At 50.6% G+C, this 25,140-nt stretch overlaps 1 protein-coding gene across 1 annotated transcript in view; it reads left to right on the top strand.

Moving 5' to 3' along the window:
- The window catches only part of WBP1 (WW domain binding protein 1), a 53,451-nt gene that overhangs the window by 15,555 nt on the left and 12,756 nt on the right, over window positions 1-25,140 (top strand). The window contains exon 2 of the mRNA XM_078678790.1: window positions 3,694-3,796. Coding sequence (XP_078534916.1) covers window positions 3,694-3,796 — 103 coding nt within the window. The remainder of the gene's footprint in view (window positions 1-3,693; window positions 3,797-25,140) is intronic.

The raw sequence follows: 25,140 nt of genomic DNA, 5'->3' as shown, positions 1-25,140 counted from the left end.
AGGATTGGTCTGAAGTTCTTGAGGTCCTTTGGTTTGGCAGAGGCTTTCTTCAGTAAGGGGTTGATCTTTGTTTCCAATTTTCTGGGCAGGTGCCGGAGTTGATGGTGCAGCAGAGGTCGGGGCGATGAAGGTGCCAGCTTTGTTGAAGCTGTGGTGCGGACAGTGGTCAGTGTGTGCTCCAGAGTGGATGCTCTTCATGATCTTGAGGGGGTCTTCAACAGTGAGGAGAGTCCGGCTAATACAAAGATCCTCACTCAACCACAATCTGTTCACCGCCTACATGACCCCACTTGCCAGCATCCTTCATGAAATCAACAGCATATCCTATGCTGACCCACAGTTCATACTCTCCCACAAGACGCCATACCCCAGGAGCCATTGCTCCTCCTGTCTGACTGAAGTCGCCAGATGAATTAAAACCAACTGCCTCCATCTAACAGACCAGGCAGAAGTAGTAATCTTTACTAAAGACACCTTGCTCCATCATACGTTCACTTTAGAAGGGAACGGAGGAAATATGACTAAAGCGACACTATGAACCTCCTACCCCCCCCCACCCCAGTAGTTGTAAATTGTGATCATCGGTCACTATGTTGTGACTTGAAACCTCAGCACAGGTTGTATAAAGGGCAACTTCTCTCTACACTGCAAATCTCGTTAACATTTGTGATGACTGTTTATTCCGCAAAAAAATGCACGTAATTGGAAAGTAAATCTACATTTGGGGAAAGTGGGCAAGACATGAACTTAGCCCAGTTGTCAACGTTGTTGTCTGTTAGGACTTCGTGCACTGCAGGAAATCCTGTTTCTTTGTGTTTTCAAGATCAGTCTCCCCTGTTCTCAGGGCGGTGTTTCCGCACAAGTGCAACCAGCAGCAGCTCACAGATTTGATTTTCATGGTTTGATTTCTCGAATATTTAGTGTTTCAACTTTTTGTTTTTCTTTTCATAAGAACCTTTAGATAAGAAAGTAGTCTGAAGGCTGCAACTTCACAATGGGCTTGTATACCGGCTTCAGCCCAGTAGTTCTTTTCTTGATATATAAACAGTGCCTGTCGATTAGACTGACTCACATTAACCCGCTTAACAAATCTATGGTCTGCAATGGGCTTGTGGCCACCAGCTCGTGTCTTTTAGACTCACATTAGCCCGTTTAAGAAGTCCTGGGTCGAACTGGGGTCTACTTCTATTGATGGAACTGCAAACCGCATTCTCAATCATGTGATTGGAACAGTAGCTGTGGGTGATTTTCTGCCATATGCAAACCCACCACCACTTCATCTGACAATACTTTTTTTCTTGTTCATGGGCTTGTTATGCCTTCTTTGCCCTTCTATCATACAGCTTTCTCGGTTCTTGCCACCTTCTGCAAGTCTAGTTGAATCCATCTGCAGAAGATTGAGGTCAACCATGCCTACTAGCAGTAATGGGTTCTCCAGCTTATCGTACTCTCCTCCTTCGACAGGTTTCTTAGCGCCCTGCATTACCCCGCATGCTCAGTCCTGAAGTTTCTGATTTCCAGTGCATTAACTAGGTGACTACTTGTTCTTTTATAAATCACTTCTAACCTTCTTTTAGAAATACAAGATACAATCCTGGTGTCAGTTGTTTGAGAGCCATTGCCTTGGCTGCAATGCCCTTTATTAATTGCAGCCGATGACTTCAGACAGACACTGAAATATTACTGCAGATTGACCAGGATGAAGCCTTCGGCAATTGTAGTAAGAATTGTTGACTAGTAGTAAACTCCGACTCGTTTTCTTGGTACAAGTTACCGGTGTAAGACAATATAAATTTCGAGAAGCAAGGCTGACACTAAAAGAGGTGCAGTTACTGCGAGCCTTGCTTCTTCTAAGCAACGACTTTAAGTACGAAGTCTGTGTTTTCAGAACACAAAAATTGTCTCTTAAAGTGCCAAAAGTGAGACCTATTGCATTGCAAATGCTTGTTTAGGTCGAGCCTGAGCAGTGCATGCGCTGCTCGTCTATGCATGCTGTATTCAGGTATGGACTTGAAGCTCCGCCCACTCTGCCCATATTTTTCGTTAGCTTGTCATTGTCCTTTGTAAACTGTGGCTTTTTATTCTTAGATATGCTTAATGGTCCCTACTTAATGCCGCCTTGTATCATCCTATAACCTCTCATGAGGACTGGCCCTCTTACGTGTGTTATTACTCGGTAGGCTTTAATTACAGCCTCTGAGCACCATTTCTTTAAATGGTTTTCACCTGCCTGCTATTGCAGGAAAAACACGCTCTCTCCTAATTTTTTTTTTTTATAGCACGGCACACCACAGTTGTGGCCGAACTATTGGTTTATTTGCGGCGCTGTGCGTGGGCGCTTTTTTTCTCTCTATGTATTCACTATTATTTTTTTTGTTAATAGGCGCAGCATTCTGCATTTTCATGTTAATGGAGGCTGCGTCCCTTTCTTTAGGCGAGGCGTGTCTAAAGAAAGGTTTGCGGTCGCTATTAAAGTGAAACCGCGGCATGGGGCACTTTTACAAAAAAGAATTTGTTTGACAAATTGACACACAAATGCTTTATTTTTTTGTAAAAGTGCTTCGTACTGCACTTTCACTTTAATGGTTGTCGCGCACCTTTCTTTAGTAGCAGCACGTCTACTGAAAGGGGTGCAGCCTCCATTAACGAAAGAGCGGATGGGGCGCTTTTACAATTTTTAAAAATTATTATTTGCAATGCAATAGGTCTTATATTTGCTAGAGTTTAAGCTATTGGAATTTACAATGCCAATACCTCAAACTCTTGTAAGAGTGAGACATATTGCATTGCAAATGCTTTTTATTGGTTGGCAGGGGAAACCTCTATTACAACGCAGGCATTACATCATAGTGCCTTTACAACGCAGTCAGTACCACGACGTTACCGCAAGTTCCATTACAAAGCAAGTCATTACAACAACTTGCTTTAGGGAATTTAGTGTTGAATTTTAAGTGCAACACCTTCCCCACCGATACTCCGACTGGAGCTGGAATAGTGATTTAAACTATCCCAAAGTCCAGCGCTTCCCTAAAGCAAGTCGTTGTAAGACTTGCTTTGTAAAGGAACTCGTGGTAACGAAAGTCGTGGTATTGACTGTTCATAAGTCACGTGCCGTTTTGGCATGCGTGGTAGCAATCCTTCCTGTTTGTTTACGAAAACCATATATTCTAACCAGTCAGTCTAGTCCATTAATAACCAGTGAATATGCATCACTGGTGTTGGCTGCCCTGTACTTCAGTGACTGAAGATCCAAAATGCATAGCCTCTTTCAGCCGCAAAACCTATCAGGCAGTGGGGTGCTCCCTTTGGGCGTGCCATATTGCGCGGCTGCACTTACGGTCTAATCATTTGTCAATCAAAACCGTATCAAAATGACCTTTATTTAAACGTTGCAAATCATGGGCGTGAAAGTTAAGCAGTCCAGGGCTGATTGACTGAGGTTGAGGTTGCACTTGCCGCTTGCTGTACTGTGAATTAGTGTATGGTGTTTACGTTCTGTTTCTTAATCTGTGATTCTGGTCATGCCTGGTTTGTGCTTTGATCAGACTGCAATGTGCTTCGAGTGGGCCATTCTGGTTAAACTCGGTCACATGATAAATCTTGAGTGTCCTATGGATTGTTGTGGCTTAAAAGTGGATGACTGTGCACATATGTTTACTTCCCATGCTCATGCTGCCACTTTTCACTCCTCAGGCTCGTGAGTACTGTCCCGGGGTGAACAACCAGCCGTATGTGTGTGAGACGGGCCACTGTTGTGGTGAGACGGGGTGCTGCACCTACTACTATGAACTATGGTGTAAGTATGGCAGCTGGACTTCTCATATGACTTGTATATATTTTTAATACATTTTTATTAAACTTACAGCTCCTAGATACACAGCCCAACATCAAGGAAAACACTAATATCACCAAAACAAATTTCAGAAAAGGAGAACTGATATCTCAAAACCGCACATTAATTTGAAAAAGTCCCAGCATGTCCCACAAACGTTAGAAAAGCACATGAATCCGACTACCTACTTGTTGGACAGGCCACATGAAGGGCTCGCTCCCTCCCCGCAGGACAGGGCCCGGGCCACCGTCAGCACCATTGCCCGGCCCAGCCGCCATCTTGGACAAGGCACCACGCGGCCGCGCGGCCTCAGCCCGACCCCAACCCTGGGCCTGGCCAGGCCCCGACATCCCGGCACCACCCTCCACCCAGGAGGTGAACGGCCCACTTGGCAGGTCAATGGGAGTACGAAGTGTCGATGGCTCTCCCCCGCCAGGTGCCGAGCACCCCCAGCCTCCTCGGGCGCTGGCTCCACCCCCCTGCTGGGTGTCTGGACTCCCTCATCCCAGACCTCCCGACCTCCAAAAGCGAGGGTCCGGACATCAAAGGGCGCCAGACCTATAACTGAGGCAGCCCCAGGACAGGAAGGCAGTTGTATCCTGGAGTCGAGAGACACCGCGACGAACTCATCCTTGACGGACTGTTGGCGCTGCCACAGCCCTGCCTTGTGAACTATTGTCCTGCCTGCTGGCGCTGCCGCGGCCCTCTGCAACCTGCATTCTCGTGGGACCTGCTGGCGCTGCCGCGGCCCGTTGTAACCTTCATCCTCGTGGGACCTGCTGGCGCTGCCGCGGCCCGTTGCAACCTGCATTCTCGTGGGACCTGCTGGCGCTGCCGCGGCCCGTTGTAACCTTCATCCTCGTGGGACCTGCTGCCGCTGCCGCGGCCCGTTGCAACCTGCATTCTCGTGGGACCTGCTGGCGCTGCCGCGGCCCATTGTAACCTTCATCCTCGTTGGGACCTGCTGGCGCTGCCGCGGCCCGTGCCACCTACGACCTCTTCGGGACCTGCCGGCGCTGCCGCGGTCTGACCCCTCCGAACACCGAGCTCGAGGATTGTGAGCTATCACCGTTACACACCCGTACCCGTGGGTACCAAGACTGTCCCGCTACCCCCTTCCCTTACTAGAGACTAGAATTGAGAGGATCATCGTGTCCTGATCGCCCTGTATCGTACCACTCTACTACCCGAAGTGCCTATAAAAGGTGTTACCATAAGCTTTGTGTGGTGTCCATTTGTGGGGGGGAAGTTACCTGTCTGTGCGATCACTGTGCTCGGCCGACCCTCCAGGTCCCCGTCTAACATTGGTGGCTAGCGGCGCGATCCGAACCAACGCGTACCGTACAGACAGTAACTCACCCTACGACTAAAACCACAATGACGACCAAAGAGAGCGGATCGGCGGAGAAGTTCCAGATGGAAAAGCTGGAAGAATACAACCACCGAGAGCTCAAACAATTTTGCATGGACTTAGGCATTGCTACCACCGGGCTAAGCACAAAAGAAGACTTCAAGAACGCCCTAGAGGCCTGGACAGAGACAAATACCGCAACCCCCCGGGACCCCGCAGCCCCGGAAGTCAACACCACCCGGACGGAGGAACGGAGACCAGGCCCCTCCCATGAAGAGATCCAGGAGCGGGAAAAAAATAGATTACACGAGTTAGACTTGGCACGACTCAGATTAGACGGAGAATTGAAACTGGCGGAACAAAAAATAAACTTAGAACACTTACGGCTCAGAGAAGAGCGAGAGGAAAAACAGAGACAGAGAGACCTCGAAGAAAAAAGACTGGCATACGAGCACGAGTGCAAACTAGCGGAGATAGAAATACGCAAACTGAACAAAAACCTAGGGGTGCCCGAGCAACCGCACTCCCCGGGTCCTACCGAGCAGAAGGTCCACATCCCCAAGGATGTGGTCCGGGAATATCACCGGGACGACGACATACAGCAGTGGTTCAAAGCCTATGAGATTGCCATGACCGCCCACCGGGTCGCTCGAAGTGACTGGGGAGCCGGTCTATGGGGGAGATTCGTCAACGAGGGTCGTGATGCCCTGCTGCAGCTTCCGGACCATCAAATGACGTCCTACGACCATATGAAGGCCGCCCTCCTCAGTCGATATGGACTTACACCCGAAATGTACCGCCAGAGGTTCCGCAACTGCACCCGGATCCCAGGTACGACATGGTTGGAATACGTGAACTATTTCAGCCGAGCCTTCGAGGGGTGGATCAAGGGTAACAACGTAACCACTTACGAACAACTCTTCAATCTCATTGTATGGGAGCACCTCTCCAACAACTGCTTTGTCAAGCTCAGGCAGCACCTCCTCGACAGTAAATTGACTGAACCCCGGCAGCTCGCCACCGAGGCTGACCGGTGGGAGAGCACCCGAGTGGCCCGGAGTGGGCCGAATGAGCAGAACAGAACCAACCAAGGTCACCATCGTCCCCGAGGAGGAGGAGGAGGCCCGGGCCGGGGCAGAGACGCCGCCCCGGCCGCACCCACTAACGCCACCCCGGCCCCATCAGGCCGGGGAAACCCCCCGATGCGCCCGGGGTTCCGAGCTAACGTGACGTGTCATCGATGCCAGCGAGTCGGCCACTATGCCAGTGACCCGACCTGCCCGAAGAACCAGGTCCCCGGGCCCTGCCAGATGGCGGCCGCCGCCCTGGGAGAAGAACAAATCTCCGAAGACACGGAGACCTATGAGTCGGAGCAGTTCGAGTGGGAACCCGCCGCCATGACCCTGGCATGCCTGGGAGGAAGAGACATGGTCCCGCGGACTCCCCTGCCCGCCAACACTCGGAAGTACAGCCAATGGGTGAGCATCAATGGGCGCAAGGCCGAGGCCCTGCGTGACACCGGGGCCAGTGTGACGGCCGTCCGCTGTCACCTGGTGACCCCAGAACAAATCCTACCAAACGTACTTTGCCCCGTCCGATCGGCAGACAACTCGGAGAGCCTGTGTCTGATGGCCTGCGTCCCCTTCGAATGGGGAGGAGTGTCCGGCATGCTGAAAGTAACTGTCCGTGACGATGCCCCCGTAGACTGCCTCCCGGGGAACGATCTCGAGAGCTCCCCGTGGGCCGCTGTGGAAAGAAGAGAGCATCTGGGGATGTTGGGTCTCCCGGACTGGGCATGCGTAACCACCCGGTCCATGGCCACCCGCACCATCCCTAGACCAGAAGAACCAGAATGGGCAGCACCTCCGCCCTCGATCACTCCAGAAGAAGACTTCCTCCAGACCGACCACCCGGACCCCACCCCAGAGGGGTCCACACAGCCCCCCGAGCTTCCCGACCTGGCTCAGTGGCGTCAAGAAGGGGGGCCCACCCAGGAACAATTCCGGCAGGAGCAAAAGACCTGCCCCTCCCTCGAGGGATTGCGACAGCAAGCGCTCGCCCAGAGCCAAGGAGACACCACCGGGGCCCACTGGGTTTATTGGGACAATGATCTCTTGTACAGCGAACAGAAAATCGCAGAACTGGGGGCCGGGCGAGTGCTGGTGGTGCCCCTCCACTTCAGAGACTTCCTGTTGAACCTAGCCCACGATGTCCCCCTGGCCGGGCACCTGGGCCAAGACAAGACCTACCACCGCCTGGTGACTCACTTTTTTTGGCCCAAAATGAGGAACGACGTATCCAACCATTGCCGGTCCTGCCCGACCTGCCAGGCCAGTGGGAAGAGCGGCCGCAAACTCAAGGCACCCCTACAACCATTCCCCGTGGTGACCACCCCGTTCGAAAGGGTGGGAATAGACATTGTGGGGCCCCTGGACCCCCGAACAGCACAGGGACATCGCTTCATCCTGGTCCTGGTGGATCACGCTACCCGCTATCCTGAGGCGGTCCCCCTTCGTACGATAACAGCCCCAGTAGTGGGTCGAGCCTTGATGGGGATCTTCTCTCGAGTGGGCTTCCCCCGAGAAGTCGTCAGCGACAGGGGTACGAACTTTATCTCAAAATACATGAAGTCCCTCTGGCAACAGTGTGGGGTCACCTACCGATTCACGACCCCCTATCACCCTCAAGGGAACGGACTGGTTGAGCGGTTCAACCGCACGCTCAAAGGGATGATTGGGGGGTTGGAAGAGCCCCTCCGTCGCCAGTGGGATGTGCTACTACCGTGCCTTCTCTTTGCCTACCGAGAAGTCCCCCAGAAGTCCCTCGGCTTCAGCCCTTTCGAACTCTTGTATGGACACCCGGTGCGAGGCCCGCTCAGCCTAGTCAAAGAAGGCTGGGAAATGCCCCCTCTAAAGAACCCTCCAGATGTTTTCAAGTACCTCCTAACCCTCCGCAACCAGACCAGAAGGTTCAGAGAGATGGCAAAAGCAAACATGGAGGCCAGTCAGGAGGACATGAAAAGGTGGTACGATAGAAATGCATCCTCCATCGAATTTGAACCCGGTCAACAAGTGTGGGTAATGTCTCCCACCGAACCATGCGCCCTGCAAGACAAATGGACGGGGCCCTTCAAAGTAATCGAGCACAAGAGCCCTGTCACCTATCTCATCGATATGGAATCTTTCCGAAACCCTCTCCGGGTCCTCCACGCTAATAGACTGAAACCCCACTTTGTACGCTCCGAACTCAGCCTCCTGATGGCGACCGACAATGGAACCGAGGAGGACTCCGAACCCCTCCCTGACCTCCTACGGTCACGGGAGAAGGACGGCTCCGTGGACGGGGTCCGACTCTCGGAGGCCCTCACCCTGGAACAGCGCCAAGGCTGCCGAGTCCTCCTGCTACAGTTCTCCACCCTGTTCTCCCTCACCCCAGGGGTCACCCCCTGGTGCTTACACGACGTGGACACGGGAGACAGTCCCCCTATCCGCCATCGGGCCTACCGCGTACCAGATCGGGTACGGGCCTGCATCCAAGAGGAGGTGGCCAAGATGCTCACACTCGGGATCATCGAGCCCTCAGACAGCCCCTGGGCCAGCCCAGTGGTACTGGTCCCCAAAGCGGCCGCCCCCGGCGCCACGCCGGAGCTCCGGTTCTGCGTCGACTACCGGGGCTTGAATGCGGTCACCAGAACAGACGCACACCCCATCCCCCGAGCCGATGAACTAATCGACCGCATGGGAGCTGCCCGCTACCTCAGCATCTTCGACCTGACAGCGGGCTACTGGCAGATCGGTCTCACACCCCGGGCCCAAGAACGATCTGCATTCTCTATCCCGGATGGCCACTATCACTTCAAGGTCATGCCATTCGGCATGAAGAATGCCCCAGCAACCTTTCAGCGGCTAGTAAACCAGGTCCTGGCAGGACTCGAAGGATTCAGCGCCGCCTACCTGGACGATATCGCTGTGTACAGCCACCACTGGTCCGACCACCTCCACCACCTCCGAGAGGTGCTACAGGCCCTCCAACGAGCTGGCCTCACGATCAAGGCCAGCAAATGCCAAATTGGCCAGGGGTCCGTGACCTATCTCGGGCACCAGGTGGGAAGCGGTCTGGTGGCCCCTCTGCAACTCAAGATCGCGGCCATCCAGTCGTGGCAGTCCCCCATCACCCAGACCGAGGTCCGCGCCTTCTTGGGACTCACGGGCTACTACCGACGGTTCGTGAGGGACTATGGCAGCATCGTAGGGCCCCTCACGGAACTCACCTCCAAAAACCAACCAAAGACGGTCAACTGGACCCCAGACTGTCAAGCGGCCTTCGAGAAGCTGAAGGCCGCCATGTGCTCCGCCCCGGTGCTCCAGGCCCCCGTCTACAGTCGGGAATTTATCGTCCAAACAGATGCCTCCAACCATGGCGTTGGGGCAGTCCTTTCCCAGCTGAACCCCGAAGGACTTGACCAGCCAGTGGCTTTCATCAGCAGACGGCTCCTGGCCCGAGAACGACGCTGGAGCACCATCGAGAGGGAGGCCTTCGCCGTGGTGTGGGCCCTCAAAAAGCTCCGGCCTTATCTCTTCGGCGCCCACTTCCGGGTCCAGACCGATCATCGACCCCTGCAATGGCTCATGCAGATGCGGGGGGAAAACCCGAAACTACTACGTTGGTCCATCTCCCTGCAGGGGATGGACTTCACTGTGGAACATCGACCCGGCCAAGACCACGCCAACGCGGATGGCCTGTCCCGCTTTTTCCGCCTCGACGAGGAAAGTCCCCAAGAAGATGGGTGACTCTCCCCGCCTTCAGCTGGGGGGGACGCATGTTGGACAGGCCACATGAAGGGCTCGCTCCCTCCCCGCAGGACAGGGCCCGGGCCACCGTCAGCACCATTGCCCGGCCCAGCCGCCATCTTGGACACGGCACCGCGCGGCCTCAGCCCGACCCCAACCCTGGGCCTGGCCAGGCCCCGACATCCCGGCACCACCCTCCACCCAGGAGGTGAACGGCCCACTTGGCAGGTCAATGGGAGTACGAAGTGTCGATGGCTCTCCCCCGCCAGGTGCCGAGCACCCCCAGCCTCCTCGGGCGCTGGCTCCACCCCCCTGCTGGGTGTCTGGACTCCCTCATCCCAGACCTCCCGACCTCCAAGAGCGAGGGTCCGGACATCAAAGGGCGCCAGACCTATAACTGAGGCAGCCCCAGGACAGGAAGGCAGTTGTATCCTGGAGTCGAGAGACACCGCGACGAACTCATCCTTGACGGACTGTTGGCGCTGCCACAGCCCTGCCTTGTGAACTATTGTCCTGCCTGCTGGCGCTGCCGCGGCCCTCTGCAACCTGCATTCTCGTGGGACCTGCTGGCGCTGCCGCGGCCCGTTGTAACCTTCATCCTCGTGGGACCTGCTGGCGCTGCCGCGGCCCGTTGCAACCTGCATTCTCGTGGGACCTGCTGGCGCTGCCGCGGCCCGTTGTAACCTTCATCCTCGTGGGACCTGCTGGCGCTGCCGCGGCCCGTTGCAACCTGCATTCTCGTGGGACCTGCTGGCGCTGCCGCGGCCCGTTGTAACCTTCATCCTCGTTGGGACCTGCTGGCGCTGCCGCGGCCCGTGCCACCTACGACCTCTTCGGGACCTGCCGGCGCTGCCGCGGTCTGACCCCTCCGAACACCGAGCTCGAGGATTGTGAGCTATCACCGTTACACACCCGTACCCGTGGGTACCAAGACTGTCCCGCTACCCCCTTCCCTTACTAGAGACTAGAATTGAGAGGATCATCGTGTCCTGATCGCCCTGTATCGTACCACTCTACTACCCGAAGTGCCTATAAAAGGTGTTACCATAAGCTTTGTGTGGTGTCCATTTGTGGGGGGGAAGTTACCTGTCTGTGCGATCACTGTGCTCGGCCGACCCTCCAGATCCCCGTCTAACACTACTGGTTCCTTCTAGTTTAAGTTTCATGTAAGCAACACCCCACAATTATCCAGCCCTGTATCTCAAGCCCCCATATCCTAAGGCAGAATATGTCCAGGCATGTCTGGCCTGGAGGGAGATGGAGAACTTATTTGTCAGTAAAGGGGTCAGGTTGAAGCCTTTATGCATTGAAGGGCTGTTTTTAAAAGCAGTGTCTTTTTATTGTTGTATATATTTTTTTTAACCTGAAAATGGTCATCTTTTCTTCACTTCTGATATCTTCAAGTAGAGAGTCCCAGAGAGGAGCGATAGAGACGCAACCTGAATGAGCTTTCCGTGGCTTAGTTTGAATTACATTTTCTTGCGTTCAGAGGGCTCATTTGCGTCTTTTTTTTTTTTTTACCTCCAGAAATTAGTGTGGCGTGTTGACGAGATGCTTACCAAAAAGTTAAAGCCTTTGAAAGTTAGGCACTATTTAGTATTTTATCTTAACCTCTTGTAGATCCCTCAAGATAGGGGAAATAGCGTTGGATTTCTTGGTGTATGTTGCTGGATGAGCATCGGCTGGAGGGTTCTTTTAAGGGTGGCAATGCTGTCTTTGAGGCTACTTTAAAGAGGGCATGTGCACAGGCAGGTTTGAGGTGCCGTAAAGGTTGTAGTGCTCCTTGGCCTGAGTAAGAGGTTAATCAGTTTCAGGGTTGGTGGACAGATTTTAGTGTTTTCAGAAACAAAGATTTGACTCCTTCCTTTAATGTGGCCTTAAAGCCATCTAAGTGAAGTAATATTCTGGAGTAAGTTAATGGCAGTTATTTTCTTTAAGTTTTTCATGAAATTGTTTATTGGACAGAAGCTGGTAGTTTTGGATTTTTTTTTTCTTTTCTTTGTACAAACATTTTGGTGTGCTTAGAGAATTCTGAATCTTCTGTTGTAATGAAGATTTTGTCACAATACTAATTGTAACCTCTGTAGATATGTTGGAATCTCCTTTTCCACATTCTTTTTCCCGTTTCTAATGTTTGCTCTTTGTTGATCCAGGGCATCAGAGAAAATTAATTAGAGCAGTTGAGTGAATTTTTCTTTTTTGGTGGTCATAGATTATCTTCAATCACTCGTCTTTTCATTGGAAATATTTAAGATATTATTAACTTTGTGAAATTGTGTGATAGGTAAGAGAGAACCTCTGAGGCCTGTCTCTGTTGGTTTCTAAGAAACTTTTAAACATTCTCTTGAATTCAGTATTCCTCTGTATTTTTTCATTGTTCCGTCATATCTAGGTGCATTGTAAATGGAATCATGGCGTGGTTCTTCCAGTTTACCTGGATTGGACCAGAGCAGGTAACGTTGGCACTTGGAGTCGAAAGTTGCTTACGGTTATGGTTACCTAAACAGTGGTAACATTGGTGGTCCTTTTTATTTCCCCAGTGTATGTTGAAGTCTCCAATGAAGGTGTTATTTGCAGAGTTTATTTATTTCTTCCTTAACTTGTGGGTTTTCAGTGGTATATAACTCATGTGAATGTGTATGGTTTCCTTTTGTAAGAATACAACATGATAATCAAAGGTGGGTGTTTACATTTTTTAAACACTCCTAGGAATGACGATAAATGAGGGCTATGCGGTCTCCCACTGTGTGAGTTCTTCTGCAGAGTTATGCTCTTGACTTGTGTCTCTGCTTAGACCTGTGCATCTTGTTCCTTCTGGATCAAAGGTTCTGTCTTGCAACTGCAACTCGGATGACCATATATCTTATCTTCAAAAAAATTGGTCTCCACAAGAACAGTCTTCATAATCACACCGTCTAGGTTGCTTGGAGGACAGCTAAACACCCTACAAACGGTTGCGATACCCAGTTCTTAACTAGAAAATCTTTCTGCAGTAAGAATGGGATCACTTTCGATAGCCTTTTAACCTCCTGGGGACGGCGAATACCAAGAAGTAGAAATACGTTGGGTGCATATTGTTTACAAAAATCCTCCACATAGCCTACAAAAGGGAATGCACTGCACATTTCTGACTGTCATCACCTAGTGTTTCTTGCTAAGCCCAGTTACCCCCTATTTTAGTTCCTATCCTGTTCTGTTAGCATCACTCAGGCCTTGCTTCACCCTCACCAGCCTCACTACATCTTTATAGCTTCGCTGCACCCTCATCAGCCTCACTGCATCTTTATAACTTCACTGCACCCTCATCAGCCTCACTGCATCTTTATAACTTCACTGCACCCTCATCAGCCTCACTGCATCTTTATAACTTCACTGCACCCTCATCAGCCTCACTGCATCTTTATAACTTCACTGCACCCTCATCAGCCTCACTGCATCTTTCCAGTCTTGCTTCACCCTCCACAGCTAGGCTGCATCTTTCCAGTCTTGCTTCACCCTCCACAGCTAGGCTGCATCTTTCCAGTCTCGCTTCACCCTCCACAGCTAGGCTGCATCTTTCCAGTCTTGCTTCACTCACCAGCCTCACTGCATCTTTCCATCTTCTCCTCCATGGATATGTCCTTTGACTCTATGATGTAGCCGGATGCGCCACAATAGCTGCCATCCAGAGGCGTTCCCACTCAGAGGCTTCTGGCATATCCTGTCAGGCTTAGTTTAATGCCCCTCTCAAACTAGAAGACCTGGGGCTGAAAATATTTTATTTGTAGGTGCTAGGATGGGTACAGAGAATCAAAAGCTGGGATTTGGGAATCCGCAGTAGTCCACCTCCAGTGGGCACCTGATTTTGTACTGTCATTATAGCTTCTCGCTTATGCTTCGTTGTTGAAATAGAAGTGCGATACTGGAGAATACTGGGGCACCGCAGCACTCTAAATTGTATTCAGCCTCATTTAGGAAGATGTGTTGCCCCACCATGGGTTAGGGTCTGAGCCAATCCGCAGCCAAAGTAATGTCATACTGGATCCCCTATATAATTCTAAGTTTAAGGTGCTCTTGGGATGCTTTCTATACTTGTAAGTTTAATCCTATGTGCTATGGAGTGTAGAATGATGAGGCACCAAGTTATCCCGCAGCAGCCACTTCGCTTATGTACATTTCAAGCTCTATTAGCTTTGTCATTAATGGTGTTATCAAAGGAGGTTCTATGTAGGTATATGAGTGCCAGATTTTCAGGAATAAATTTGACTATTTCAGTGGTTGTCACTCCGATATACTGTATCTAAATATCAGGAAATGAAAGTATGGATCTAGTCCGACTGGCCCGACACTGGTCGCCACTCATTTAACCTGTGCTCACTTTTGTTGAGCACATTTTGTTGAACCTTCACTGGTCGAGTCTGTAAGTTTGTTTTCTTTACACCAGGTCCATATTGCTGCCTTGTATTACTTAATTAAATTCGGAACTGAAACTAGTGTCCCTCTAGTAACTTATAACTTGCTTTTCTATATATATGGGGTATTCCTGTAATGCAGACTTTGTCGCAGGAGATAGTGTCACATGTTCCGTAAAACAGGAGGTGCGGAGTGAGGGCAGTGTTACAGGGGAAAGAAAAGAGCCTTGTATGGATCGGGTGAGGTGGGGGGGGGGGAAGGAGGGGGAGGGGGGTTAGCATGTGTAATAGATCAGGTAAGAGTAGAAGAGGCGTGAGCGAATAAGTAGCTGTTGGTATCTGTGAAATCTATTTGCAGCAGATTTGAAGTGAAAAGGTGAGTTTGGAGCTTGTTAATTTAGTTGCTGTGGGAGAGGATGAGGCATGAGCATCAGAGCTGAGTTTTTAGTGGGGAGGTTGAAATTGTCCTCCAATGATTGACCCTAGCCTGTGCAGCATCAAAGTGTGGTGGGGGGGAGAATCTTCTCTGTTAAAGCTAGAGAGCCATACATCTGGAAGTATAATGTTGCTTGTGGTGAGCTTTAAAGTAGATTTAGTTTGGACATTCTACACACGCTCCTCATCTCAAGCAGTGATCTTTGAAGAAGAGCTGGAAATCCTCTTTGTGGATAGATTTTTGCTTGGAGAAAAGACTTCCATGTTGGCTAGATGGCAGGAGAGCGAGAAGGATTTGGAAGTGTTCACTTGTATATATTGGCGCCTTTTCCATAGGATCATGGCAAGGCCTTTGAAGCTTTTGGTTGTAATTGCCAGTGTGAGAGGAATAGCAGGTTTGTGGGCCTGTGGTGTATGGTGCTTTTGAAACCAAGGAACGATAGATCTCCTCTTTCCCTGATGATTCAGGCATCTTTTACGGCCTGCCTTGTTGCTTTTTCACTGCCCAGACTCTAGGCTGGAAGATGACAAAACTAAAACAAGCATTTGTGCGGTCTAGTGGCTCTGTCATTGGTTGAAATCATTCAAACCCACATATCTTGGTAAAGCCAAGAGTCCTTGGCCTCTGTAGTTACGCAAATGAATTCAGGCGAGTCAGAGTGGCCTGTGAGTCTGATTAACGGGAGCAAATATTCAAAATAGTCTCATTTCTCACAAGTCAGCTGCGCGGTATAAAAAAAAATACACGCTACTTTTTTCGTCTCCTGTCTTAGAGTGATCTGTCCAGAAGGCTCTGCCTGTTTTGACAGCGCTTTTTTTGCAGCGTGAATCTTTCTGGATTCACTATGCTGAGCATTGTTCCGCGGTATAGTGGTTGGGTCCGGAAACTTTAGTATTTATTTTTTGTGGCCCAGGTGGGTGTTGACATCCACCATTTGGTGTCCTCCCGTGACGTCGGCGTGCTTCCTCCTGAAGCTCCCACCTTTGGGCGCCATCTTCAGATTATTTTTTCTGCCGTTTGTTCTGGATCGTCACTCAAGAGTTCCAGAGTTTTTGGAAAGAAGAAGCGAAAATCAAGCAGAAAACGCCAAAAGTTTGAGTTTTTCATTGCACTACCAGAAGCAGGTAGCCGGGACGACTAAGAGGGTGAGGAAGGTAAAGAACTTTGACGTCCAACGGAGAATGTGTGCACAGGGGGCCCCCTGAGCGCAAGATGGACCAAACACCATTCACATTTTACAGTAATTGCCACCACAAGTACGCGCAGAAGGACCAGCACCCGGTCTGCAACCTCTGCCTGCCAATCGACCATTAAAGCAAGGATTGCAACGCCTATTCGGAATTCACCGACAAGACCCTCAGAGAGCAAGAGAGACTGAGGAGAGCGAACTTCGCCTTGCAGGGGCAAGGAGAACCTCTGTCGCTTCGGAACTTGGACCTCTCCAGCGGAGAAGAGGACAACATCCCCAAGGGACCATAGGACTACACGGTCACAGAGACCGATAAGAAGTCGAGAAAGGAGGTAAGAAACGTCGACCCTTAAAGCCCCGACAGACTCTCGAAAAACTGAGCCAAAGTCCTCGAAAGGAGCACTTGCGTCGAAGCAATCGGTGACTACAGCTGCGTCCACGGACAAACGGCCCATAGGATCCTTCGAAAAGGACTCCCAGCCGGCGAAAGCTCTAGACAAGCCTAGGTCGTCTAAGCATGGACCCGAAAAGTCGTGCTCGGTGCTGAAGGCGACTTCGACAACCTCCTAAGAGAAGCGTCGAAACTCTTGACGCCGAACAATCGGCCGAAATGGAGAGAAAGAAAAGCAGGCTTGAGGCCGAAATGGACAGTATCCTCCAGAGGAAAAAGGATTTAAACGAACGGATGAGCAGATACACCCTACCTTCGAAGCCTTCTACGGTAGTCGAAACAGAAGTTGAAGAGAGTTCACCGACTCGCCGGAAACTCCAGAACCGGCAGAGCAACAGGACGAGGAGGGCCTGTACTAATACGAAGGAGAAGGCGAGGATGATCAACAAGCTAACTTGGGCTCGACATCCTCGGAGGCGCAGGACCTGGAATGGCAGGACCCAGACGCCAAAAACCCGGAGGACGGCATAGTCCTAACTGTCAAGGCCTTCGCCGCCAGACTACATTGGCATCTACAACGTGGTCATCAAGAATGCTGCGGCAATATATGGGGTCAAATTAGAGGAAGAGAAACCCAAGGCTTGTTTCCTCTTGGAGACCCTGCTCCCCACTCAAACTAGGAGCCAGTTCCTACCCATGCTTCCAAGTGTACTGGACCAGGGCAGGGAAGCTTTCACGGAGCCAGCAGCTTGCAGATCTGTCACCCCCAAAACAGAGCAAGTATAAACATTCCTCAAAGGATCCAGCCTATATCCAGGGATCAGTACCAGCTGACTCCATTATAGCATCAACTGCCAGAAAGAGGGCCAACATTCCCACGGACTCTGGGCCACCTCCAGACAAAGAAAATAACAGAATAGACCTCACGGGGAGGAAAATAGAGAGGAATGCGGCAATTCACTGGCTCATTGCGATCTCCAATGCCCTAATAAACAGACATGCGTACCAACATTGGGATGAGGTCGGCCAGCTGCTCAAACATCTCTCAGCAGAATACCAGCAGAGGGCAACACACCTGGTGGAAGAAGGCAAAAACATGGCCAACACCTGCCTAAAGTCTGCCCTGGATGCTGCAGACACATCCGGAAGGCTGATGATATGATTGGAGTGACGGAGAGAAGGCATGCCTGGCTGAGGATCTTGGTTTCAAGACAGAAGTCCAGAACAATATTCTGAACATACTCTACAACGGGGAACAACTGTTTGGCACACCAGTGGACAAGAAGCTGACACAACTAAAAAAGGATAATGAAACTGCAAGGTCCATGGGAGCTCCCCAGTTCAGAGGGATGAGAAGGGGCACCCCCTCAAGGAGACCGTAGAGGAGGGAGCCAGCCGGAAACATCGCACCAGGCTTTCCAGCAAACTTATCAGTGAAACAACCAGGCACAGCAGGGTCAGCAACAGCAAAGCTGGCAGTACCAATCCAGAGGCCAGTCCTTTTGGGGGCGGGCGAACGGACAGGGACAAACTAGAAGAGGTAGACAGCAACCCACCTCCAAGTGACTCCACTGTAACGTGCCCACCACAACATCTCTAGAGGGGCGGCACAACAAAAGACTAAAAAGACAATTAGAAACACACAAAGGAGAGATCAGCGAATATGTTACTCCAGTAGGAGGCAGACTGAAACACTTCTTCCAGGAGTAGAAGAAAATAACAGACAAATGGATACTCCACATCATACAGTTCGGCTTCTGCATAGAACTGGAAAACAAGCCACCAAACAGGAGGCCAACCAACAAAAGTCGCTCAACAAAAGAGCTCACACTCCTCTTGCAGGAGGCACAAGAACTCCTCCACAAGGAGGCAATAGAAACAGTACTGTACAAGGAAAGAAACAAGGGAGTGTACTCAAACTACTTCCTCGTACCAAAAGTGGACGAAACGTTAAGACCCATCCTGGATCTACGGTTCCTAAACAAATACATAGAAACTCAAATTCAAAATGACGTCCCTACAGGAGGTTCTACCACAAAAAATGGACGGGGATTTTATGTCCACTATAGACCTCAAGGATGCCTAACTACACATTCCCATGAACCGAAAGCAGAAACCTCTACTGAGATTTGCCATCAACAAAGCGCACTACTAGTTCGCGGCCATGCCCTTTGGACTAAAATACGCACCAAGGGTCTTCACAAAATGCCTATCTGCGGTAGCGGCTCACTTACAGAGGCAGGGGATACATGTATATCCCTACCTCGACGACTGGTTGGTAAAGGCGAATTCCTACAACCAATGCAAACTACATGCTCAGCAGGTCACGCACACGCTGTCAGAACTAGGGTTTTCGATACACTGGGGGAAGTCCTCGATAGAACCAGAGCAGATGAAGATCTTCCGGGGTGCACAGATCAACACCATTCAGGGCAGGGTGTTCCCCAGCGAGAAGAGAACCTTTGCACTGCTGAAGGAGACACGTCAACACCGGAAGGGGCAACCTCTGACAGTGAGCAAACTCATGGGGATGATGGGGTCCTGCATACACCTAGTCCCTAAAATCCGACTCCACATGAGACCATTCCAGGAATGGCTCCAACAGCAAGGGTCACAGGCAAGAGGGAGTTGGAAAGATCTAGTTGTTGTAACGCACGCAGTGCAAGAGATCACATGGTGGAATAAAGGGAACATAACAAAGGGGAAACCATTTACACCATCAACTCCAACAGTGACCATCACAAATGAGGTGGGGAGCGCACATGAACCGGCTCAAAGTGAGGGGTTTGTGGACACAAACAGATGTGATCAGACACATCAACTACCTGGAACTAAAGGCCTTCTAGAAACAACTGTACGGGCAGAGGGTGTTGATACAAACCGTCAACACCACAACGATGTTTTACATCAACACAAGGAACACAATCCGGGAGGAACACAATCAGTGGCGCTATCCAGGCTAGCGCAGGAGATACCTCCTGGCGATACATCTACCGGGCAATGATAATGTGGAAACAGACACTCAGCAGACCTACATCAGTATCCTACGAGTGGGAGCTCAATACACAGGAAACGCAAAAGCTATTCATGAAGTGGGGGGCCCCACAAATAGACCTGTTTGCGACACACCAGAATGAAAAATGCCAATACTTCACATCCAGACAGCCAGGTCAGCAATCCCACGGAAATGCCCTATGGATAAGCTGGTCGAAGACATTTGCCTACGCTTTTCCCCCGATACCGCTGATGCACAGAGTCCTCAGCAAGTGCAGAACAAGCAACATGACACTGATACTGGTAACACCACAATGGGCCAGGCAGTCCTGGTTCTCTCAGATAGTGGAAATGGCACAAGGGCCACCACACAAGTTCCCAAAAAGAAGAGATCTGCTCTCGATGCAAAACGAAAGGGTGCTCCACCCAGAACCAGAGAGCCTCAGCCTAGCAGCTTGGCTCCTGAAGACTTCGAGTTTGCACACCTAAAACTCCCAGAGAGCACGCTGGCGGTGCTGTGGGAGGCAAGGAGACCTACCACACGGTGTTAGGTAGCAGAATGGAAAACGTTCACCCAATGGTGTATCAAGGAGAAGCTCCAGAAAAGAAACACCAGGGAATCAACAGTGCAAATATACTGAACACACTTGCCAAAGAGTAACCTAAGCTACACCTCACTGAAGGTACACCCAGCAGCAATTGTAGCTTACACAAGAGGAGAAACCGGAAAAGTTTCTTTACATCCCAGGTGGTAAAAAGATTCCTGGAGGGGGCCAAACGAATCGCCCCCCCAAAAAGGATGCCACTGCCGGCAGAAAGTTCATGCTGCAAAACGAATAATTTCTTACCTGTCGGTGTAGTTTTGCAGCTTGAAGACTTTCTGGATTCACTAGCGAACCCACCCACCTCCGCCAGAAAGATGAGACAGGAGGAAGAGGATAAAAAAAAATGGAAAAAGACTTTGAAAAGAAGAGAGAAAAAAAGAATCCGAAGATGGAGCCCAAAGGTGGGGGCTTCTGGAGGAAGCACGCCGACGTCATGGAAGGACACCAAATGGTGGGACGTCGAGCCCACCTGGGCCACACAAAAAAGAGAAAAAATACTACGATTCCGGACCCAACCACTAGACAGCGGAATAATGCACAGCATAGTGAATCCAGAAAGTCTTCAAGCTGCAAAACTACACCGACAGGTAAGAAACAATTCATTATCTCCCCTCCTTCTGCTAAATGTGCACGGCTCTAGCGCCCTGTTTGCATCAGACGCTGACTGGTCAACTCCTTCACTGTGGACTTGGTGCATGGGTGCTTAAAGTTTGATCCCATCCAGAAGTGGACGTTCAAATGATTACTGAAGAATATCTGCACCTCGGGCACACAAATCGTAAGAAAAATCAACTTGGTTACCAAAGATCGATCAACAGTTTACCACTATCAGCAAAAGTAAATGAAACTGCAAGTTAAATAGCTTCCGAAAGCCCATTAACGTCCAGACTACAATCAGATGATGATAAGCCACTCAGGACTCTGCCACAAACCTGCAAATAAGTGTGCTATTGGCTTGGTTTAGTAACTTCTTCATAGTGGGTATTCTTTTTAGCTTGAGACCAGGCAATGCAATTGGTGTCTTTCAGATCAGTATCCCTAGACTTTGGGGTTCCACAAGGTTTCCCTGTTTTTGCCAACTCTGTTCAACGCTGCACTTAACTTTCATCTCTTAAAACAATGTTGTGGTATGTGTTCAAAGATGACATTGCTGAAACCTACAGAAGTAACCCTCCGATCACAAAAGTCAGTGAGACACCGCTTGATACTGCTAAGTGGTTTAATCTTGGAAGCACTGGTAGGAGGTGAAGGCGGAATACACTTGCCAAGGCCCTACATGGAATTGAAGATTCAGGGTCTAGTGGAGAAAGTTCACGCCGTTTATTTAGAGCATCGTAGCCACGGCCTGCAGGGTATCTCTAAAGTTTCCACCAGTGGTCAGTTTGGAAAGGAGCAGTCAGACGAATACAAGCTTAGAACCCGGTCAATGCAGGGTTCCACTAATAGCATGCAGTGGAACACATCTCCTTTCCAAACATTTTAAACTACAGTGGTTAAAACAGAAAAGGTAATCATTAGAAGCAACAAATAGGACATGAGGAAGAACATCCTATGAACTAGAAATGAAAGAAATAGAACATCAACCCGATTTGCCCTTGAATGGCACAACTAGATTGAGATTCCGTTTTCTCCCATCATCCTACTCCACAGCATTGCAAAATAACTTGTTGGATAGCACCAGTGCATTTGGATTACCCAAAAATGGATAGCAAACTTTGGAGAGCCCAGCCATGCCTGGTCGTAGACCTCATGAAAGAAGCACATTCAAGAAGAACCTATAGTCTGATTTAAATTCCTGGGCGTGGCAAGCGAGAATGAGATAATGACCAACTTACTTAGCTTTGGTAATGCCTTTTCTGCTAGAGACTTATCTAACAGCAAATTCCTTACCTTTGACTATTTCCCAGACGTCAGACTCAATCTCTGCATGCCAGTAGGTGGCATCGCTTGGCTCTGTATCAGAAGTGAAATCGCAGTGCCAATAAAGGGACCATTCCAGTGCGTTGACTTATCGGTGGACTAGAGTCTCTGGTTCCATTTGAGGCTATATGTTTCTCAGAGTGTAAGCTGCTGTGGAAACTCCAGCGTACAGAAGTGCTGACATTTCACGTTCTTGGCATTGGTGAACAGATTGAGCCAGGGTCCTCCCCTGTCTCAGGGTGTAGACACCATGAATCGCGTGACATCAAAGACTGGGTACATTATGCTGGAAATCTGAGATCTTGCTAGGTGCTACACAACCAGAAAAATGTCCTGGCGCCTCTGCCATGTCCAGAGGCACAGAGCCTCCTGGCAAATTATATTGTAATTGCATTTATATATCGCTTACTACCACTGACGAGGCGGCGAAATGCTTTTTGGGCGAGTAGCACGCTACTCTGGAACCCAAGAAGGATTAGTGTTGAATTAGTAAAGTGAAATGTGAAGTCCATTTGAGTGGTGGATAGGTTAGTCAGTTATTTGGATTCAGAGGATAGCGGAACGATAGAGGGAAAAAAGTTTGCATTTATATAGCGCTTGTTACCCCTGATGGGGTGTTGAAGCACTTCTTTTGGCGAGTAGCACACCACTCCGGAACCCAAGATGGTTCACAAGCTCACCCTACCCGGTTTGTTGCAACACCACATGGCAGTGATATTGCCCGTAAACACCTGAACCAACTTTCTATTGATGGATGGAAGGCATTCCATGTGATGAGAATAACCCTCAACTCCAACAGGTAAATACGAAGCTAAGATGTCACTGGAGACCAGAGTCCTCTGATCTCCACGTCTCCTAGGTGGCCTCCCCAACCCAGGAGTGATGCATCTGTCACCACTGCGTGCTCTGGGTGACAAAAGGAGAGTAGTCTGCTGCTGACCCAATCGTGGTTTCTCAGCCACCACTACAGATTTTTCACTGTTCCCTCCAATAGCTGGACCAGGTCGGAAAGATTCCTCTGATGCTGTGTCTACTGGGACTTCAGATCCCACTACAGAACTTGTATATACCACCGGGCGCGCTTTACTAGCAGAATGCATGAGACCCAGCAGCCACAGTTAGACTCACTGAAATCGAGGATACTGGTTGAAACATCAAATTATAGACTGAATATCCTTGACGCCGCGCTCCGGAGTTAGGTGCAGAATTACAGTGTCTAGATTGGCTCAGATGAAAGGTAGCTTCTGAGAGGGAGTTAAGTGTGACTTTGGCACGTTGATAGTGAATCCCAGTGCAGGCAAAAGGTTTGCCATAGTCTGGTAATGCGCGACGAATTACAATGGCAAGCTTGCCTTCAACAGCCATTCGTCAAGTTAGGGGAAGACAGGAACACCTGAACTCCGATGTGCTGCAGCCGCCGCCAGTACTTTTATGCACACCCTAGTGGCATTGGGGAGGCTAAAGTGGAGCACAGCGAACCCGAAATGCTTGTGGCTCCCCATGAATTGCAGGTAATGCCTTTGGACCAGCAGGATGAGGGCAGACAGAACTTGAGCTAACGTGTACATCTCGAATTTCTCTTTCTTAAGAAGTTTAGGGCACAGGGCTAGTATAGGGTGGTGGCCTCTGTTTATTATTGCCACTTGAAAGTAGCAGGAATAACAACCATACCCTACTTGTGTTGCAATCACTTTCTCGATGGCTCCTTTGGCCAAAGGAGCCTCCACTTCTTGGAGTAAGGAGAAAGTGGCCCACTGTCTGCAGTTCTTGGGATGGAGGGAGAGGCTGCGGTGTTTCCACAAATGGTAGGGTGTATCCCTTCTGCATGATCTGAAGAACTCATTTGTTGGATGTAACAATTGAGGCAGGTGGGGCAAGGTTCTGCTGCGAACAGGATGGCTGTGCTGGTTGGAGGGCAGACTAAAGAGGCCTGAAGGCTGGGGCAGCAGGAGGGGCGGAGGACTGGGTTGGCTGCTCGACTGGGTACAGTTGCTATTGTGTAAGCCCAAAGTTGCCCCTTGCACGTCCGCGGTAGGGTTAAATGGACTGGTTGATAAAGCCCAAGGGATCTGGCAGTGACCCTGCTCTTGCGAAAGCGCTTGAGCGATGCTTCGGCCTTGTCACCAGACTGGTATGATCCACCAGGTATGTTGATCAGTGAGGAGTACACATCCCTCCTCCCCCCCCCCCCCCCCGAGAACCCAGTGGACCATACACCTTCTGGACTCCAATCCCAACATCCTCAACCTCACAACACCTCCTACCAGTAACACGCACCTCCCCCCTCCCCCCAGTACTCTACTCTATCACCCCCCGGCTACATACACTTCACACTCCGCAATCCCAGACGCGGATCTAACCCCCCCCCCCCCCGTCACCAACTCCCCCACCCCCTCCACCCCACTCCCACATAACCAGAACCCCACACTTCCGACTAGCTTCTCAGAACAACCAACCTCACCTGACTGCACCCAACACAACATGACTCTCTCCTAACCCATCTCTCCCCCCCCCACACTCTTTGCACTCCCTCCACTCCTAGCCCTCACTCTCCCCCCCCCCCCCCCCACTCTTTGCACTCCCGCCACTCCTGGCCCACTCTCCCCCCTCAACCTCTTCCCCCCCCCCCCCACTCTCACTCCCTTCTACCACACTGTCACCCTCGCAACACCCAGCCTCCACATGTCCCGTAATTGCCTCACCCCCCCTATCATTGATTCCCTGTCCAATAACACCAACACCATCGCTAATCCTATCACTCCCCCCCCCCCCCCCCCAACATCCCTACCTACCCGAACATCAACACACTCACTAACAACTCCAACTCCAAGCACTCTAACACCCTCCCCTCTCTCCCCCCCCCCTACTCCAGTAACCTAGACACTTGCTCTCCATCAACGCCCACCCCTAACTCCTTACCCAACCCCACGCTGGACACGATCATGTCCACCCTCCTCCAAGTGAGAGAAGAACTCAGCACCCTCAAAGAGTTACTCCTCAAGCACCCCAGACACCCCCCTACAGCCTCCTCTTCTCGACCTAACAACATATTCCCCTCACATCCTACTCACCCCCTACATTGGACCTCTATCCCCTCTCGCAATACCTCCAACCGCCCTCGACGCACTAACAAGACTCTTTCGGACCTCGACATACACACCCTACTCTGCACATATGCCCCGACTCGCCAAAACCCCGGCTTGCCATCCACCTCCATCTTAGCCACCACACACCTGTCCAT

Source organism: Lissotriton helveticus, chromosome 2_2 (assembly GCF_964261635.1).
Source record: "Lissotriton helveticus chromosome 2_2, aLisHel1.1, whole genome shotgun sequence".
NCBI lineage: Eukaryota > Metazoa > Chordata > Amphibia > Caudata > Salamandridae > Lissotriton > Lissotriton helveticus.
This window is presented reverse-complemented; position numbering and strand designations above follow the sequence as displayed.